This window comes from Sparus aurata, chromosome 1 (genome assembly GCF_900880675.1).
Source record: "Sparus aurata chromosome 1, fSpaAur1.1, whole genome shotgun sequence".
NCBI classification, from domain to species: domain Eukaryota; kingdom Metazoa; phylum Chordata; class Actinopteri; order Spariformes; family Sparidae; genus Sparus; species Sparus aurata.
The window spans coordinates 28,843,569-28,864,185 of NC_044187.1; the positions used below are offsets into that span (position 1 = coordinate 28,843,569).

General features: G+C 41.8%; 1 protein-coding gene across 1 annotated transcript; it reads right to left on the reverse strand.

The window, feature by feature from the left end:
- Positions 1-1,197: 1,197 nt before the first annotated feature.
- aspscr1 (ASPSCR1 tether for SLC2A4, UBX domain containing) lies at positions 1,198-20,069 on the reverse strand. The gene is made up of 17 exons (XM_030433841.1): positions 19,957-20,069; positions 19,666-19,721; positions 19,003-19,117; positions 16,026-16,126; positions 14,230-14,287; positions 14,078-14,151; positions 13,421-13,982; positions 12,670-12,729; positions 12,188-12,327; positions 11,254-11,335; positions 11,093-11,159; positions 10,715-10,777; positions 9,577-9,629; positions 4,996-5,047; positions 4,775-4,844; positions 4,122-4,309; positions 1,198-1,544 (listed from the first exon to the last, which is right to left on the reverse strand). The coding sequence occupies exons 1-17, from the start codon at positions 20,044-20,046 to the stop codon at positions 1,534-1,536; spliced, it is 1,842 nt and encodes a 613-aa protein (XP_030289701.1). The 5' UTR covers positions 20,047-20,069; the 3' UTR covers positions 1,198-1,533.
- Between the last annotated feature and the right edge of the window lie 548 nt (positions 20,070-20,617).

Consider the following 20,617-nt stretch of genomic DNA (forward strand, 5'->3'; position numbering starts at 1 on the left):
CACAAACAGATGTATACTTTGGTATAAGCGGAGGTTACCGATATGAATAGTACTTGAGTAGAAATCTTAAAGGGGCACCATGTATAATATTCATAATATTATTGAGGTAATCAAAAATATTTATCTTTTCCATAACTGAATAAACAAGCTGCTCTCAGAGGAAACATCAGTTCCAATCATTGTGTCATTATGATTGGATTTAGTAAATTACTTATTTAGTCATGAGGGACCGCAGACTAACAAAGATGTGAGTGTAATCAAATGGACAATTATTCATTAAATCAATAGGTAAGTAAAATTTTGGCAAGCTGCAGCTATCTCATCAGCTAGCTTTAACATAAACGGGCAAGATTTGCCCAGAGTTTAAGTTTAATACGTAAAATAAAATAAAAAATATTTTTAAACAGAGCAGGACACTTTTTTTTTTTTTTATTGTTGTCAAAAACATCCACGTATCGTGACGCACGCTAACCAGCTAGCTCTGGCGCACCCTGTCTTGTTATACCACTTTGTACCTCATGAGGTGATAAACTGCAGTTTTGGTTCGCCCTGTACTTTCAGATCCTGCTGTGAATTCTGGCCATTTCTTGCAAATTACATCTTTAATATATCTTGTTGGCTGCCGTACAGGTATTTAGCTACCTGTGTTAAAAGAGTGCAGCAGGATGAGCCTTTGTCGGTTTTGGTGACAAAATCAACACAGCTGATGTAACTGCATTTTGGTTTTAAAGAGTTACTGTACATTTCCTATTTTGTTTCCACTGAAAATCTACAGCTCAACACCGTGATAAGAATGACAACAAAAACATTAGATTCCAGCCTCAACTCAGTTTTGACAAAATATGGTTTTTTTGTGGACAAATAAATCTGTGTCCACAAAATTGGTGAGGACCGCAGCTTATACACTACAGGAAGTCAAAATAAATTCTTATTGGCTTCTGCCACCTATAGATGACACTCCTGTTGAACCTCTTACGCCATGAAAATGCAAAAAACACCAACAAAAAAAAAACGTTGAGAATGTTTCAAAGGCTGACACACACACTAACGGGAGCATGGAAACAAAACTGGTGAGCTACACAGTTCTTTATCAACAAGACTATGGAGGACAGGTCCTTAATGTGAATTTGAACTTTTACAACTTAAGACAAAAAGGATAAACTCCATCAGCTTCAACACAAGACAATACGAGACACATTTTTAGTACAACAATCTTTATTCACTCGGCACTACATTTTCACCAGCTGAGTAAACGCAGCCTCTTCAGCACTCTCTCCTCCAACCGGAATGAAACACCTCTTGGCCATGAAATATTCACTATTCACTCAGTCATTTATCTCATTATTGTTGACCTTTTTAAAACCTAGTCAAGTGCGGGCCTCTTCCACGCTGGGTTGAGTCCGCTGTGGTCACAAAGTTGAGCCTCTTCATCAAAGCGCAGCAAAGGTTTAAGTGCTCTACTCGGTCTGAAAGCAGCCTGTCAGACGTCTGTCGTGGTGGTACGTTCCTCACGTAAAACGCACAGCAGCAGTGTTATTTCTTACCTGTGCAGAAAACAGGAAAGAGCAATTAACAATCTAAGTTAGTTAACAGTATTGTGACACTTTTTAACATTTTTTCTTATCAAAATGAATAGTTAGACCTGTTTTTCTGAAGACAGATCAATACAGTTCTCATATTTATCCACTAAAGATGCTGTCACTGACTGTGCATTGCCAGAAAATAGTCCGGCACATAAACCCATGAAAAGCGACAACGTAGTGCTTTCACGCTTGGTTTTTTGTACGGTTTTAACACACAAGCATGTTAATCAGAGAGATTTACAGGTGCTGGTGCATGTTTTTTTTTTTTTTACTTTTGGACAGAGCTAGGAAAGGCTTTATTCTAAGCTAAGCTAACTGTCTCATAGCTCTACCGTGCTGAACACCATATTGAGCATTATTACAAGAACCAGAAAACAAAATACAGGCCACTATTTCTTTAAAAATGGTCTTCATTTAACAGGGTACAAAGAAAAATAAAATATGATTAAATACAATGTATAATAATATATGACCACAGCTGTATTTTAAAACACTGACACTGGATCTGCATTGTACATTAGTTAAAAACAAGCAGAGACGGCTGTTTTTCAAAGCGCCCTGTGCAACATGTGGCACGTAATAAGTCCTGTCAACATGCCGGCTGAAGACTGGGAGAGTGTCGGCTCCAATCTCGATCCCTTCAGGAAGCATCACAACACGCACATCGTCTCTGATAAGTCAAGTTAAACTACCAGACATCATGAGTGATGGACAAACAGTCCTGCATGGTGTGTGTGTGTGTGTGTGTGTGTGTGTGTGTGTGTGTGTGTGCGCGCACACGCATTTAAGTGTCCTCTGTGCTGTGGGGTTCCACACATGGAGTCTATAACTCCCAGTTCGGCCCCCCCTCCCCTCAGTCTTTTTCTTTCAACTTTCCTCATGAAAGAGAAAGCAGCCGCAACTTTGTTAAAAAGGCGCAGATGGACACACACGGAGATCAGCCAGAAATAAAGCGCGCAGAAAAACACAAACAAGACGAAATAAAGAGAGAGAAAAGGGAGCATTATTCTAAACAAAAACATCAATACAGTGACCACCAGAGACACCACAATAGAACAACAGAAGAGTGCCGTGCCCGGACAGACCGCAGGGGCTCGTGATGTGTGATGTGGCCCAGCAGCAGGCCCTCTTCCTGGGCCCTGAGTGTCTGTAGTGGTCTCCTGGGCCGGAGGGGGTGACCATCCTGAACTAATTGGTTCATCCTAACATGCATCCCTATCTTCTGAGTCATGAGGAATCATGCTTTCAAAAGAGGGCCATTTCCTATTGACTGTGGTTTTGGGGTTTGTGTGCATGTGTGTGTGTGTGTTTACCACGACTTTTCTGATCTCGGAGGAGGATGGCTGTAGGGGTAATATAACTTGTTTCTGTGTCAAGTGTGTAACCGAGCCTTCACGTCTAACCTGGTTGTTGTGGTTCGCGTTGGGCTGCCGTGAAAGCAGTCAGTGGACCTCCGGTGCAGACTAAAAAACTGAACCCAAGACTGTGGTTCGTTTGTGGTGTGAAAGCGAAGCAGACCAACAATAAGATCTGGTATGTGTTTCAATTAGTTAATAAAGAAATACGAGCATCATCAGCTTTCAAGGAAGGGGGCCTCAACAAACTGCTGAGTTGGCCGGGGATGAGTCTATCTTTATTCCTGAAAATAATGTTTAAAAAGTGGTATTTGTTTTATATTTAAAGACAAAACAACTGTGGATTCACAACTTCAAAGTTCTGGTGTTGCATCATGTGTTGTTTGCAGCCTTAATTGTAGCTTGGCTAGCAGGTTTCTTCAATTCTTTTTATAGCGTATGTGTTACAGGAAGTCAGTATTTATGAAGCCCAGCTCGACTTTGAAGACTTTCTGATCTAACATTGTTTTGCTGCTGTGGAGGAAATAAAATTCCTGACAAGCGAAAACATCTTCTGCCTGGAAATGGACTTAGGACCACAATATCTGCCAAACAGCCAAGTATGACTGGTGATGAATGTCACGATGGGGAGCCCTTAAACAGCAAATCATTCAGTCCCCCTCAAAAAGCCTGACAGGAGAGATTGAGTGCATCACTGACAGACAAGCTACACATATGTAACATTAAGTTGAGCTTTAACGGATGCATTTCACGATCACTTTTTCAAAAATTTGCAGGTAGCGAAGCTGGGGGGGAATGGGGTTCATTGCAAGGAGGGTTATTTTTGGGCAAGTTCAATAGGCCTATAGAATAATGCAAGACCATTCTGTGCCCACTGTAACATACAGGTGGGATTAGGGCAGGATCCAACTTTCTGCGAGTGGTTCTAGGCAACAATAAAAGAAACATACAAACAAAGACTACACCGTACTTTTTTCTAGACGAGGTTCGCAAAGTTCAGTTAAATGCGTCATGAATGGTCTACGTGGTGCTGATGAAAAACATTTAACATGAACTGGACCAGAAGTCAAAGGCAACAATGGATCATTTTCTTTCTTTGTGTAAACCACGCGTGTGAGAGTGGTGGAAATTGGCGCAGGAGTGTTTTTAGTGTGTGTGCTCTAACATCCTGTCCCGTCCTCACCTGGTAGTTTGAGCCACTTGGGCACCTTGCCCGGGTCAGACCTGGTAGGTTTAGCAGCCTGTGTGTGTGCAGACGGGTCTGGCTCAGCATGCGTGGGCCCGCTGGGGTCCGCCTTCGGCTCTGGAGGAGGCAGTAGTTCGTCAGAGCCCGTGGAGCTTGGGGGAGTTACTGGGGCCTGGAGCATGCAGCTGAGGTGGGGTAAGAAAACAAAAAGGACACCAACAAATATGCTTTGGTGAAAAGAGCTGGTCGTTTCCATTTTCTTCAGTAATTAGTAGTTAAACTATTTAAAGCAGCATCATTTGAATGAGGCCTGAAGTAAGACCAAGATCTAAACCAGAGGAGGAGTGATGACCTTGTTATAGTAGCAAAAGGACAACAGGTGGGGGTCACTGTTGGGAAACAAGCTCTATCTTTAGAAGGACTGGAAAATGGTGTGTGTGTGTGTTTATATGTATGTGCGTGTGTGGAGGAAATGAGGGCGCATGGGGGCACCTGCTGTTTAGGCAGAACCTCAAAGGGATTCCAATGATGACAGCTTTGTGACAGGAAAATAGGCTGGTTGCCGCGGGATACAAGTACATATACACACCCAAAATGCACGCACGGCCAGGCCCACATTTAAACACAAACCCACACACGTGTACACATACCTTGCAATGGACTCATTTGCTTGCACTGCAGAGACGGAGGACTCAAGCAGTTCCCTCTTTATAAAAAAATCTGTGCAGAAAACACACACAGACACACAGGGCGTCACACAGGGAGTCACACAATGTAAACTATTGTTTTGTTAAATAACATTCCTCAGTAATACACCAGTATCTAAATTCACAATCAGCATATGAAAGAAAAGAACTGAAAAGACACAAACCTGTCTTAACGTCGGATCCGAAGTACACCAGAGCGCCAGGAAACAGGTCGGCCTGCAGACAAAGAGGGAGGAGGAGAAGTGAACAGGAGCCACTGGTTTGTTTTTCCACACAGGTCAATTTCTGCAAAAAAGTGGAGAAATCTAACCAAAACTGCCTCGAGCTACACGCGAACCAAATGCTGCCACCACATCCAAGCAAAAGTCAGGTTCATTTTTGAAAATGATTCACTGCTCGGGGATCTGAACCAGTAACCGTGGCTCTTTGAAGCAGACCACAAAATGAGCTTCAATCAAATGGTTAGTGAAAACACTTTCACCCCTGCAGCACAACACTCCTCTCTGGTGAACGTCTTAATGGTTATAATGGACCGGTGGCAGGCAGATATTACCAACCGTACAATTATGGCGGTGGAGAGGCAGACAGACAGGCAGGAGAGCGGGGCACATGTCTGTGACTCTAATAGAAAAGTAGACAAACAAAACTAGTTAAAAGTAAAACACTGGTTTTACTCATGTGCTTACTCACAGGAACGCAGCAGCAACACAGGAGAGAGCGTGTAAGCAGAATAACGATGTTGTGGTAAAACCACTTTCAGCTGGTGGTCATCATGTGCCCAAAAACCACTGATGGAGACAAACCTCAACTTTATTCTCAAGACAAACACCATGAGTAATTTCTGCTTTTTATCCTCTTTGTTCAGTAAATAGTACCCTCAACTGTATAACTACCCAGAGATGAATGTGATCATCTGTTTTAAAGCAGACTTAAGATGACATAGAAATAGTAGGTGGTTGTTTATCGATCAAAAAATGAGCTAGTTCATCTCAAACAAAAACTAGTAAATGTCTACGTGGAAGGATCTTTATTAAAGAATGATTACATCTACTGTGGATGTTTATAGACACAGAAAAGAGGACTCATATTTTTTGACCAAAGAAAGACAAGGGTGTAAAAACACACAATGAAATGAAATCACTACGGCGTCTACACATACTTCCTTTGGTACTGTGCGTCATTTCTTTATCTTCCCCTGATATGATATAAACTTGTCAGGGATTAGTTTATGCAATAACTTTAGAGCCAGACCTATTCTCGATTTAAGGGGCTGATACGGATGTCATGGAGATATATCAGCCGATTTGCACTAGGCTTTCTTCGTTTGTCATTGTTCCTGGCGTGAAAATGGATTTACAACAATGGGTGCTACATGTACGATTACAAACTGCCGCAGTCAGCCAGACGTAGAGAAGCAGGAGTCACGTTTCACTTGTAATGCGACGAGATTAAGGGCAGTTTGCTGACAGGATTTGTGGTCAAAGTGAAAAAGCAAAAGTGCCTATTTGGCAATATGTTGGATTTAAACCCATGCTAATAGGTAACCTGATGATGTTAATGAGGGAAACGTAATTACCTCACAGAGAAGTTTGTGTGTGGTCTGTCGCCTGCAGCTCTTCATCAAACAACTCCTTCTCGTTCATTACTCCCACAGACTGAATAAAACTACTCCCAGACATATCCAAAACTGATCTGCTGTCAACAAATGGCGAAAAACGATTGTTATTTTGCTCTGTAGACACATTTTTGATAAACTATAATGGTGAACGATGCTAATTGTGCAGAACACATGTGTCTAGCCTACTTGATTACGAAGTAAAAATCAATTGGCGTTTCACCGGCTAAATGCTTCTAATGTGAAGCTGAGGCTGTAAGAAATGTCCTGTTTGCATTAGCAGTAAATCAACACAGTGCTCTACAGATAGCGAACACCTTTTCTGGTGTACCAATGTTGTCATAAGTTTATCAGTCGATAGCAAAATTCTGTCACTGCAGCGACCCTAATGGACACCCCTAATGTGGTTATCAAAACACATGTGTCATAAGTTACAAAGGCCAGATATTTTACAATAAACCTTATTGTTAGTGCACTGAAACGGGAAACTGCAATGGAAATGTGACATTGCGCCAATACTGATCAGGCTCTAACAGCCATTAAACAGACATCAACCGCAAGCTCTTGTAACTTGTTGATGAGCAGTTCATATCACACAAACAAACAGAAGATTTTATAATTATCCCTTTGTGTGCTAGTGCTACAACGGTTGGCGGATCAACAGAACAACAGGTTAATTATTGACCATTCAAATGATTTAGCAAGCAAAAATGCCAAACAATTACTTATTCCTGAGACGAGGGGATTTGTTGCTCTTCTCAGTTTGCCATCAGTTTAAACTGAATATATTCAAGTTTGATCTCAGTTGCTCAAAACAAGAAGAAGTTTGAAAGTGACATCATATTATTATCTCTCAGTCTTGAGAAGCTGCTTTTGTCCACCCATCTGAAATCAAGGACACCTCATTCAAAATATGACTTAAAATTAGATGGGGGGGGGTTAATCGACCCACTACTATGTAATGAAAGCGACCCGTTAAGCAGCAGTAGTGCTAGCGCCGTCGGTGAAACATTTTCCATGTACCGTTTGAAATCAGCACTGTAAAAAGAGATGCCTCTGGAATTAGGTTGGTTCATCTTCCGCTACAACCCGGTTTACACACACTGTCCACTCTCTCTTTCTCTGCCCCCCTCGCCCTCACTAGCTGTTGGCTAAATTGGGACACACTGGCCTAATTGCTATTATCGCAGCCCTGTGAGCAGGAAACAAAGTGTTACAGTGAAACAACGGGCATTCCTGCTATCCCGCTCCCTCTGGCAGCGGCACTTCCATTCGGGATGAGACAGCGCGACTGGACAAGACCTATGTGTGTGTGTGTGTGTGCGAGAAACAGTGTAAAAAAATAAATAAAAAAAAACATATAAGAGAAAGGAATGGAGTGAGAGAGAGAGAGAGAGGCAGAACGGATCCTGATGGAAGACAGAGGGAGAGACAGATGAGGGAGGGGACGCCTGGTATCAAAGGGCTTCTGGGTTGGGAAACATTCCTTTCCTGACATGACACAAAGTGATTAAAGTGTGCGTCTGTATGTGTATGTGTGTGTGTGTGTGTGTGTGTGTGTGTGTGTGTGTGTGTGTGTGTGTGTGTGTGAGTGAGTGAGTGTGTGAGAGAGAGGGACAGAGTACATATGTGTGTGCACTCATGTCTATGTGACATGACCAAAAAAAAAAAAAAAGATTAAAGATTCCTTGTGTGTGTGCGTCAAAGATTGATGTATAGACAGGGAAACGAGCCAGACAGTGTGTGTGTGTTTGTGTGTGTGTGTGTGTGTGTGTGTGTGTGTGTGTGTGTGTGTGTGTATATGACGTGACACCAAGAGGATTAAAGATTTTGTTTTTGTGCACTTTAACGCTTTTAAGTCCCTAATGGATAGAGACATGGGGGTGAGGGGAGGAGGGTGAGGCACAAGAGAGGGTCGGAGAGAGGGACAGTAGTGGTGGTGGTGGTGGATGAGGGTGGAGGGTGTGGGGAGGGTGAATTGAGAGGAAGAGAGAGAGAGCGAAAGCTGGGGTTGGGGTACAGGACAGGGACGTGAAGTGACAAACAGGCACAGAGTTCAGGAAGGGACAAACAGATGAAAAACAAAGAGACGGGCGACTTGCATCAGAACATCACATCTGATTCGGAGAGATCATGGCACCTATACACTCACACACACACACACTCTCACACACACATACACACACACACACATGCTCGCTCGCACACACACACACACACACACACACACACACACACACACACACACACACACACACACACACACACACACACACAAACACGCACGCACGCTCACTCACTCACACACACATATTTGGTTTTTGAGGATTGTTATCTTTCGTAGCAGCCCCTCTGAGGATCTGAATCTTGTTCATCATCACAAGAGGATCGCTTTAATCTACTTCTTCTTCCCCCCTCCATTCCTCCACGTCTCCTTTGGTCTACTTAAGCTCGAGTCACAGTGTTAGAAGCAAAGACAGCAGGATGATGAAAATGTTCTACCTCTTCTAAAAACAAAAGAGCAACGAGTGTCAGAAGGGGCTTCTGGGTACAGTCTGATCAAACAGAGGACAACTTCTTGTTTTTTCATTTGTATCTCTTCACTCTCAACTGTTTCATTATTCCAATGGCTCTGAACTCAACAAAGCATCGAGGCTGCCCATTGCCCTGTGTGTGTGTGTGTGTGTGTGTGTGTGTGTGTGTGTGTGTGTGTGTGTGTGTGTGTGTCAAGATCAAAGCGAGGCCTGTATTAACCCCATGTGCCAGTCTGGGAAAAATCAAGCCCAGCTGGGGTCAAGGACAGTGGAGAGAGGGGGGAACAAGTGTGAGAGTGTGGAGGAGCGAGAGAAGAGGGGGAGAACGGGAATGTGGTGGGGCTTTGAAGAGGAGAGAGGGACCAGCCGATACATTTTACAGTCTGTGTGTGTGTGTGTGTGTGTGTGTGTGTGTGTGTGTGTGTGTGTGTGTTTGTTGAGGTAGCTTCAAAGATGGAAAGCCAGAGTTTTGTAGTTGTTGTTTTCTGCAGTTCGACTGTGATGTGGTTGTTTGAGACAAATTGTTCTGTTTATTGTTGTGGTTTGAAGAAGTGTTACTGGAAGACTTAAGTGGCGGTGTGGTGGCAGCATCTTACCTGGAACAGTGTAGCTGAAGGGTCATCCAGGATGGTTTTTGGGGGGGTGATGACTAAAATACAAGCAAGAACAACATGGGTAGAAATTAGAAATACACACTCCTTGCTTAAAGCTATACTGAGCTTGCAGAGTTAAACTGAACAAAGTGAAGAAGCATCTCTATTTTCAGCATCTCCATTTTTACAACAAATGTATTCGATAACTTATGTTGCTAGTAACTTTGCAGATGTAGACGCTGTGACAGAGCCAGAGTAGCATATTCTAAAATCAATTTATCAGTAATGAGATTTTTATTTAATTTTCTTAAATGAATGCTCAGAAATATGCTGAATATCAGCTCCAATAATCGGTCAACCCCGACTATACAGTGCTGACATAGGACCTACATGTAATTGTATAACTTAAAGTTTTCCTTGTACACTCAAATACTATTCATATGGGTGACTTTCACTTTAACCATAGTAATATTTTATCACAATATGCTTACGATATATGACTTTTTACAACACTGCTGAGCGTGCAGCATCTGAACACTTACCCTGTATCTTTGGACAGGGCCGAGACATGATTTACGTTTGTGTATGAAAATGTGTATCTCTTTAGAACAAGAACAGACACCGACATCGGCTTCCTAACCGTCTCTTATCCATGTATGTAGTATCACTGGCAAAAGGAAAGTTGTTTTATTTTATGATGTTGTGTAGGATTTGAGTTTGTGGATGTTTTTTAGAAAGACATAAACTAACCAAAAAAAGCATTATCGTGGAGCATTCTGCAACCTTTTGTCACAGTCATAGTTTTCTTATTAGCTAATAAGAAAACTATGACTGTGAATGGAAATATAAAGTGTCTCGTTCAGAACATATATAGGGGTCCTGTTGAGAAATGTTTGTTAATTTTAGGAATAATAATAAGCATGAGCTTTAAAAACCCAGTACTGGTTATAGTGACAGAAATGTTGGAAAAACCTATAAACAACTTTTAAAAAGGCTGGAATCATTATTTTCTGGCCAGGTGTGAAAGCACAAATATAAGGTTTCATATACACATCTAACCTTGACAAAAGGAGCTGCAGGGATGCATTTCTGCGGCTGATGAGTTCATGATTAATTAGTGGGAAGATTAAATGACACTTACACAGATAGAAACTGAGCTGAGGATCCTCCAAGTGACTCCTCACAAAATGCCTCACGGCAGCAACTGTACACAAAACAAACACAGAACACCTCCAGTCAGTCACTGTGTGCAGTATCATTCATTTTTCACATGGAATTTCCCTCAGATGTGTTGTTCAGCTGGTTGTCGTGTTGAGGTGGATCTAATCCCTGGAATTACAGACCTGTCTCATTCTTGCCGTCTCTCTGTCACTCTGGTGTGGCTACAGTCATAAATGTGGTGAGGGAGCCACAAGGAGCTTTAACATTGCAGCCATACCTGTGGCTAGCCAGCTGAAATGAACACTCTCCACACTGCACATGCACGCAAACACTCACTCACACACTCACACACACACACCTGTCTCCAGAGGCCTGAAGAAGCCCTGTAGAACATGTCTGTCAGGAAACTGGACCCTCAGGACCACCTGGAAACAAACAGTGGCAGCAGGTTATTCAGAGTCTGCGTGATTTTATATTTCATACAACCATTTAAAAAAACAGGATTGTGATTTTGCTCACTTTGGGATATCTTTGTATCTTCTCCTTCATCTGTGACTCTCTCAGAGATTTAGTCATCAGCGGGGCCTCCTCCAATAACTTCCTGAAAGGAACGAGTGAGAAAGAGACAAGACGCGGTTATAATGAAACGAGCTGTGAAATAAAAAGCAGACCGCAGGAGTCAACAGGGGGAAAGACGAGCACAAAATGTTTCATCCTCTTCCCCCGACTCGTGTGTGGCCGTGCATGTGTGCGTGCTTGCGTGCGTGCGCGTTGGAGGCCCGAGACGAATTGCTGTGGTCTGCTTAATTCCACCCTCTGTAATTGCAGTCATTGACACAGTAGTAGCGTAGCCATGAGGCAGCCGGCTAAGTCAATGTAGACGGAGATTAAAGGACGTACGCGGTGTGGTCTCAACCTGACGGTGTTTGGTCGATGGCTGGAAGATAAACGTCTGCACAGAACAGGCTCGCTAATTGCTCCCTGGATGCCATATTTAGAAGGCTTTTGTAGTGTCTTATAAATGAAAGCATGTTTACAAACACACACAGTGTCTCAGCAGCTGTGGTCTGCTGCGGCCACATCCAGAGAGCGCAGAGTAAACTCCTCCGCATCTGTTTTGAAGAAGCGCTCATAAATAAATAAAAACTTCAAACTCATAATAAATAAAAAAAAAAAAAAGAAGAAGAACTTCAAAACGCACGCAGTGATGCCCGCCATTCTCCCAGCCTATGGCCTCTCATCACTGCGATGGTATTCTGCAATTAAGGGTTATACATCGACACAACACCGCAGGACCAAATGCCAAACTGACTAATTATCTGTTACAAACAGTGCAGGAACACATCTGATCCAGACGTGTTTCTGCAGCAACAAGGTATTTATACCAAATATCACACACGCAGTCCTCTGACCCCAAGTCACTCAACTGCTTCCATTCACTTCCTTCTCCCACCTCTCGCTCTTCAGCTGGGCGAAGCGTTTGCGCACATCGTCCACCGTCACTTCAAAGAACTGGTCGGGCAGATTGTCGTGGTCCTCAGACTGATGGGACATCGTGTCCAGGTGGTAGATGAGAGGCTCCCTCTCTATTGGCTGCAGAAACAGAGATAAGAATGGAGATATTAAAATCACACACACTGATGTTTTCATCTAACGCAGAGGTTTTCAAACTGTGAGGCACATGTCTGCAGAGGGAAAGAGGTGAGACAAAGAGACTGTCTGAACTAAAAGGGACAGGTGCAGGCCAGTGTGCTCAAAGCAACGGGGAGTCAACTACTGTATGGTAGTTTGGCCCATTGATTTAATTGGAGTGGCAGTGACACACAGCTCTTGGAGGCAATTAGGACACTTTGAGAAATTGACGAGTTGCAGAATAATATTAAGTTCAAGGCTCATTCAAGGAAAGCTGTAAATACTGTAAATAAATAGGCTTACCTCCAAGAACTCCTCCCCCTGCTCCATGTCCTCGTCCGGCTGGTTGGCAGTGGTTTGACGCTGTGAAAGGAAAACAAAAAGCTACTCAATTAAGTGGTACTAAATTACTTGAAGAACAGAGTCAAGAATGAACTTTAAGTCAACAGTAAAATAATGTAATCTACAAAAGTTTGCTTGCATCAAACAAAAAGCAATTAATAGGGGAAACAAATATAACTTGGAGCAACATTAGTCTCTTAAGAGGAGTGTGAAAGTGTGATTTGGGCTTCCTGGTAGCCTGAAGTGTATTTGAAGTATTGACAATGCAATCCACTTTTTTCAAATCTATAATCATCTCTGCACTTGCTGAAAAATATACTGAAATCATACTTTGACCAATATAGACCATGGCCAAGTTTAGCAGTTTGAAGTTAAAAGTTACTCTTGATATTGTACACAACAGCTTGAGAAGAAATCTCCGAACAAGGTCAGTTTATTAGCTGTTCCGTAGCTGTAAAGCATATCTCATGACCATTATCACTTTTTAAGCCAACTCGAATTACTTGCTAAAGTGCTAAAAAATGAAAATGTAAACATCTATAATTTCATGTAACTGCTAGATGAATTGTGCTATGATTGATTTCTAAAAATGTAATACTCTCAACATGCAAAGTGAGGTTTGCAAATGTATGTCTGTTTGATAGTAGAAATCTAAATAATCCTAGAATGAAATACAAGGTGCATTTGCACCTCTTGTCGTGGTACAGCTTACTTTGGTGCTGGAACTGTGGCTGGATTTGGCTTTCTTGGCTTTGGGTGATTCTACCGCAACAGTATGAGCAGCCAGAGAAGAGGATGATGAGGATGAAGATACCGAGCGTCCTGCTGCACCTCCCCCAGGACCCCCAAGGCGCTGACCACCTCCAGAGAAGGGAATGAAGGGAGCAGCGGAGTAGGAGGAAGCAGATGGGTGAGAGTTCAGTCCTGATGGCCCTGCTTTCTCACCATCCTCCTCTGACAATCCTTTCTCCACGGGAGGAACCTTTGGCCGAACTGCATCATGGGAGTTCGGAACCTCTTCCTGTTTAACAGGAAGTGTGCTTGTGGCAGAAGTGGAAGGGGGCGCAGGGTGGGTTGGCATTGGTCTATCCTGGTTTGAATTTTTAATTGGCACCTCTGTTGTTGACGTCTCTGGATGCAAAGGAACAGGATTAGGCTGAGATGGCTGGCTGGGCTTGGTTTCCTTGGCAGCAGGTGTGGTTGGTATAGCAGGTGTTTCAGTGGCTTCCCCGCCATGTTCCTCTTCTTGTGCTTTGTTGTTTTTAAGCAAAAACCTTAAACGGAAAAACAAAGAACAGCATAAACTCTCAACTTTACATTGTTTATGCTGTTTGTCCTCATCAAATCAGCTCGAACACAAGCAGCCTACCTGACAATGGCGCTTCCTCCTGTAAGACCCAGAGACTTCAGAGTGGCCTTCTTGAGTGCTTCTTCCCCACTCACCTACACACACATGGCTTTGTTACAATAAAACTCACTTTCATCTCTTAACGAAGGGAGATTTAAAGGAACATTGCATACCTCGTCTCTCATGTAAACACACACAGGGGTGGATCCTGACTCAGACAGCTCCGACACACTGGAATCAGGTGGCGCCGACAGAAAAAAACAGACATTAAAATTATGGATGAATTATTTTTATTGGCTTTAACAGTGACGAAACCAAACACAGAAGTGACTTTCCCTTGTTCTAGAAAATCAGCTCCGTGATTTTACAATCAAACCTCATGCGATGCAGTGGCACGCTGTCTGCATGTGTAAACCATGTGCGCACAGTCCCGTGTTGAGACTAATTGAACCATAAATGTTTTACTATTGTTCTCCTCAATTCTAGAAAAATCAAAGCTTTCCCCCCTCTGCATCACAACATTCCCAGAACTTTTACGCTGGTGTGGGGCTAATATTCATTTCATGGAAGCGTAACTTCCCTTGAAAAGGATCAGGATACGGAGTGATGTCATTTAATAGAGATGAGATGAGGACTGGGCGGATGCACGAGCACCTGGGACCGCACAGCTGGAACTACTGAGTAACAGCTGCATGTGTGTGTGCACGTGTATGTGTTTAAATGAGTAGTGGTGATGTGTAGGAAAGCTTGAACTGCAGTAGAGGAGTGAAGAGAAGAAGGGATGTTATTTAACAAAGTGTTTGATCATTCCTGCACAACGGTAACCATCACTTTCTGGCAAAACAGTGTACAGGCAAAGACACACACACAAACACGTCGGTCATCAATACTTGTGAGGACCATCTCTAGTACTCTACCGGGGATGTGCAGACACTGAATAAAGTTGTAAGGGAGATTTTTTAATTTCTCTTTTTCTCGTATTCTACGCCTCCCAAGCTGCATTTAGGTTAGAGACATCCAATCACCGAGACATTTATACTTATTGTTCCAGTGTAATGGCATGTTAACGGCACTATCAACCAAAACAGGAGGAGACATTGTTTTCCCAGGTTACTATTACAGGTAACTGTGGAATAACTGGAATAACTGTGGAAACTCTACAGTGCAAAAGAAAAGGAACCCAACTGAGACAAAAAAAAGGTGAAGAGGGAGAGTGACATAAATTGAGGTAGAACAATAGTGAACTGGAGGGCATTCACTAAAGGGAGAGTGCCGGTGTTGCACTAAAGTCCGTTCCCTAGCTGATATGTTTCCCCTTGCCACCGGGACTTGAGAAGGTTCAAAAAACGACATTCTTTTTATTCAACAGTAATTATGAAAACTCCCAAACTTATCAATACAATTGAGTTATCCACTCTGCCTTTCCTTAACCCTGAGATTAGGGTTTCTGCAAGCGATAGCCATGCTGATAACGTCGTCTGTGAGACAGCATTACAGTTATACCAGACAGGAATGCCCATTTCCACTTTTGAATTCTGGTTATACTTTGGATGAAGCCACTCCAATTAACACCCCAGACTGGCTTTTTTCAACATCGCAATGGCCACCGAGAGCAGTCCATCATGCAGTACTGATGGATGAAGCACCTTTTCTCAGAAAAATTGAAATGCTCAAAACTAATGGCCAACACTATCGAGCAGAGTTGTGTGTTTCTAAGAAAAATTGAGGATACTGTTCAGAGAAACATGTAATAGTAGTTGCAGATCCTCCCACTCAGTATATAACCCCACCTTTATTCTGACCTTAACCCTAAAAGTAAGCCTAATCCTTGGACAGTCCTGTGAAGAACCAGAAAAGAACTCTCTAAAAATGTCCTCCATTCTTTCTGATTGGTCTTCGCAATGAAACACGTACAAAAGCACACCCACACACATACATTTTGTACACGTGTACATGCTAATACACACACCTGATCTGGGGGAAATGTGTGATCAGGTCCCAAAGATTCTGTCCACTCGAGAAGGAACCCTGGAGCCGAGAGCCATCCTCCATCTGCAGCGCAATCCGCACCTGAAGGACAGGAAGCAACAGTAACATACTGATCTGTAGTTTAAGCACATGTTAAAGACTACAAACACACACTAAACACAGTGACCAGCGTGAAGTAACAATAAAGGGTCTATATTATCAACAGTCCATCCAAAACTCATGAGCTGTTTGTCCAACCTCATTGTATATACCATGTCCGGTGAGGTAATTAAGAAATGAGTTGCTCCATGTTTTTTTCTGGCAGTTTTATCATACTGGTTTTGATCCCAAATTAGAATGTACATGTCTTAGAAACCAGAGGGACACAAGACCTTATTTTAAATGTTGTTTTTTTCTTACGAAGCACACAATTTACACAGAGACCTTATTATGTCACAAGCATCGACACTAAAGAAACATTTTAAACATACTACAAGAAACATTTAAGAAGTTATGAACTAGCCTCAATTTATTACAGTAAATTTTAAGTAATTTTAAACAATTTGAAAGTTGTATTTCACAATATTAATTGCCTTTTAACACTACAAGAGGCAAAGTTTAAAAATAGGTGAATGCAAAATGTATCTTTGCCTCAAACCCTTCGCATTTTAGGAATGTGTGACAAAGGTCAACTTAAATGCAGAGGGGGAACTACTCATGTCTCCCTAGGTGGCCATTAGTAAGTTCTTGGCTCAACATTCTTGAGACATTTTGCAGGAAGAAAATTCTTTGATAATCAAACTTGATTAAGTTGCACATGTGTGTCTAGCTCAGTCTGAAATGAGTAACAGCAGGCATCAGGGCGAGTCTCTGTTGTTCTTTCTCCCTCTGAGTCATTCAATGACTTGTTTTTGTTTACTGAACAACCATGTTGTCCAGCACAGAAAGCACGCTGCCCGTCGGCACACCGGGAGAGATGAAAAGAGCACCTTGGCTGTCAACAGCCAAACACGAAACATTCTCACACACCCGTCTGGCTGAAGTGAATGCTGGGAGAGCCTGAGAGTGTACGTCTGTGCATGTACGTGTGTGTGTGTGTGTGTGTGTGAGTGTGTGAGGTATCAACAGTCAACCATCCATCAAATGAACAAGTACAACAGATCAAACCCAGCCGTGATTTTACTGCTTAGATTATGATGCCATGATGTCATAGGAAACTACAGCTCAGCTACAAAAAGTGTGTTTTTGGATACAGATCAGATTGGAGTGAAAGCAAGAACACAGGCGGAGAATTTATAAATGACCAGGTACTGACAATAACAAAAAACACAAATACAGCTGACCGAAATACCAAAATAACAGTGACACTAGAATATAAGGCTACGTATGATCTGGGACTTTTTTTCTTTTCTTTTGTTTTACCAATTATGGGTGGAACAAACCGTAATATGGTTTAATGTAATACAATACTTACTCTGTTGAATTATTGAAGCAGAGGGATTATCTTTCTTTCCTGCAGATATCTAAACTGTTTTGTCTTTTGCCAGTTTGGAGTCGTCCCGAAAACACTCATGGCACATGTAACCATTAAACCCAGATTCCTGCACTTAGACAGGGATTCATCTCACCTGTGCACGCTTAACTTTGAGGAGGTAAAAGCTCTACATAATCCTGTGAGGCACATCTTAGATTACCCAGTGTGTTTCATTGGGCTGGCCCGAATACTTGAGGGTTTTCGAAACTAAATATCCAAATCAGTGTTTTATTTTTATTTTTTAGAAGAGGAAGGAGACGTTAGATTGGCTGCACTGAAAAAGAGGCAAAAAAGTGATGGGGAGCAAGAAATGGAGCTCCTCTTTGGCATTAAATTAGCAGTTTAATTAGTGGTCAAAGCTTTGAATACTTGAGGGTTATCCTCAGTAGAGTGTAGATGCCCAAAATATGGTACTCGGGACAAGCCCAGTGTTTTGGGGAACTACCTGTATTGTGATGGCGAGCTCTTATCATCAGACTGTGACATACAGTTAATACAGCTTATTCCATGCGGGGCTCGAAGGCTAACTGACTGACTGACTTGATGAAAATGATGTGACTCGTATATTACAGTGTTCACAGGCACCAGAGTAAGACTCAACTGAGCACCTATCGGAGATCTTAGCCGACATGTTGGAGAGAGCTCTCCACCACAATCCTCATTAAATGAAATGAGGGAAGTTTCTTTGGAAGACATGTGTTCAGTCAGTGTAAAAGAATATATGACAAGGAGCAGTGAAGCTTTTCCGGGGGATGTTGCTGAAATAACACCATACTGAAACACCTGTTTACAACGCCACGTTACTGCCAACTAATACAATATTATGATCTAAGCTGGCTGTTTTTGACTTGTTAGACTCAGTGTTGTTTTTTGTTTTTTTGAGTTTACATCAGCCACCAATTGAAACAGTGTAAAAAAAATTTTTTTCTAAAAAACATAAAAATGAATAACAAATACTTGGTTCAGTCAGCCGTGCCTACACATCAAACTATCCAAACTACTAAGTGCTTCGATGTGGATCTGGGATATATATTGATTAAGAATTATCAACCAGTCAATGTAGATTCTTTTTACTACAAAAGCCATATAAAACAGATAACTGTCCATTATGTTTGATGAACAGAAAATCTTCCTTACATTTCAATGTGTTGCATTTTTTTGTTCATCATTCTGAAAACACAAATATATGAAGTTCTCATTCAATATATTTAAAAGCTATACTTTAGTGACAAGCTTTCATCTCTGTTTGTCACACGGTCAAACCTGAGTGTTAACCTGTGATACTAGTGCTACCAGTGATACCGACTAGCAGATGATGACCATATGTACCCTTACATATGGTGCTTCACACATACACTGATACCGTGACTCTTACTATGGGTCTTTAATATGTTCCTCTAAAATGTAACCTCTCTCTCTCACACAGATTTTCGTTTTAACTAACCTGGCTGTCGGCTGCAGCCTGTTTCCTCGTGCTTGTCACGATTTCCAGCTTGGCGTTGTTGGGCAGGTTTGCAAACCTCCATGGCAGCGTGAGGTCAACAGTAGTCCTCTGAAACCTGTCAAGAGTTGATGACAGATGCATGATGGGACAATTGCATCCTTCCTTGACAACACTGAAAAATAAAGCTAAATATCTCTCCAGTAGATCTGCTGAGTCATTAAAACAAAATGTAGCAATTGTTGCATCAATATAATTCATTTGATGAAATGAAGTCAGTGTAATGGATAAAATCCTGGGTTTTATCTCAACTGTGAAGCTTTTTTTCTTTTTTGGAGATGGTCCAAACATAATTAAACATTGTGGGAAGCCAAAATTATATTTATTTGTCTTACCCATTGATAAAAATCGGTGCTTGTATTCAACCCCTCGGTTCAACACCCCACCTAATAGATCAGACAAACCTCGGCTGCTTTGTCCTCCTGGTTTAGTATCAGTAGCCATGACAAGTGTTCATCACTGTTATGATCTCAGACTGTGATTTTTACGCACAGCATACTGAACCTGATCAGATTCAGTCTAGGATCAGGCCAGGAATTAAAAGCTTACACTGATTTAGCTCAACTGTCAGTACACTGACAGCTACATCAGCCAACTAGTACTCACTTCAAACCGTGATCGTCCGGGTTAAATCCGTGCTTTTTGCAGACATCCTCCAGCACCTGCAGGTATCAAACACAAGATTAATCTCACAGGTCAAGAGCTGCCAAAAAAAAATAGCAAAATCATGTCATTTTATCCGCACGAAAACAGAAACTGATCTGTCACTGGCTAACTGCTGTTAGCCAAACAAGCTAACTCAGAAGAGAACAGTTTGCTGGTTTACCAAGAAAGAAACGCGCAGGAGACAAACAGTCGTTATCAGAAAGCATGAAATGTTCTTAAAACACGAGTTACCTGTAACAACGGTGTGTTTGGAGACACTTTAACTGTTTGTCTTCTCCCATTTGGAGTGAGAACCGTCACAGCTGTACCACAGGCAGCCATTGTGTGTCGTGACGTCGCGGTGTTTGTTTGAATAAACTTTATTGACTCTTTACAAGTAGGATTTAAAGGGACCCAAGTTAGGAGAAAATGATTTTAATGCGGTGCCCACAGAATTGGAAATTACCATTAAAACAATTAAGAGCAGCGTGTCTTACTATCGGTGTCATTTTGAACAATCTGAATTGCCTTTTTTTATATAATAAAATGTGCTGTTGAAAAGAACAATCCATGTGACATCTGACATATTCTGCAACATAATATTTTTTATTTTCACTTCTTGTATCAATATTTTTTTTTGATATACTACAAACACAATTACATTGACAGTACACATATTAAAGAGTAAACTTGAATAAATAGATATGCAATCTAACATAACAGACAAGTCTTGGTTGTGAAAGACTTGTGGCTAGACTTGACACGATGACTCAAATGATTTGTCTGTGTCTAATTTACATGTATTGATCACTCTTTTCCACTGAAACAGTGCTTTCATAATGTAATTATTTCCTGTTCGATTACAATTATATCACTTAATATTGATAATTAAATACAGTTTAACTTCATTGTT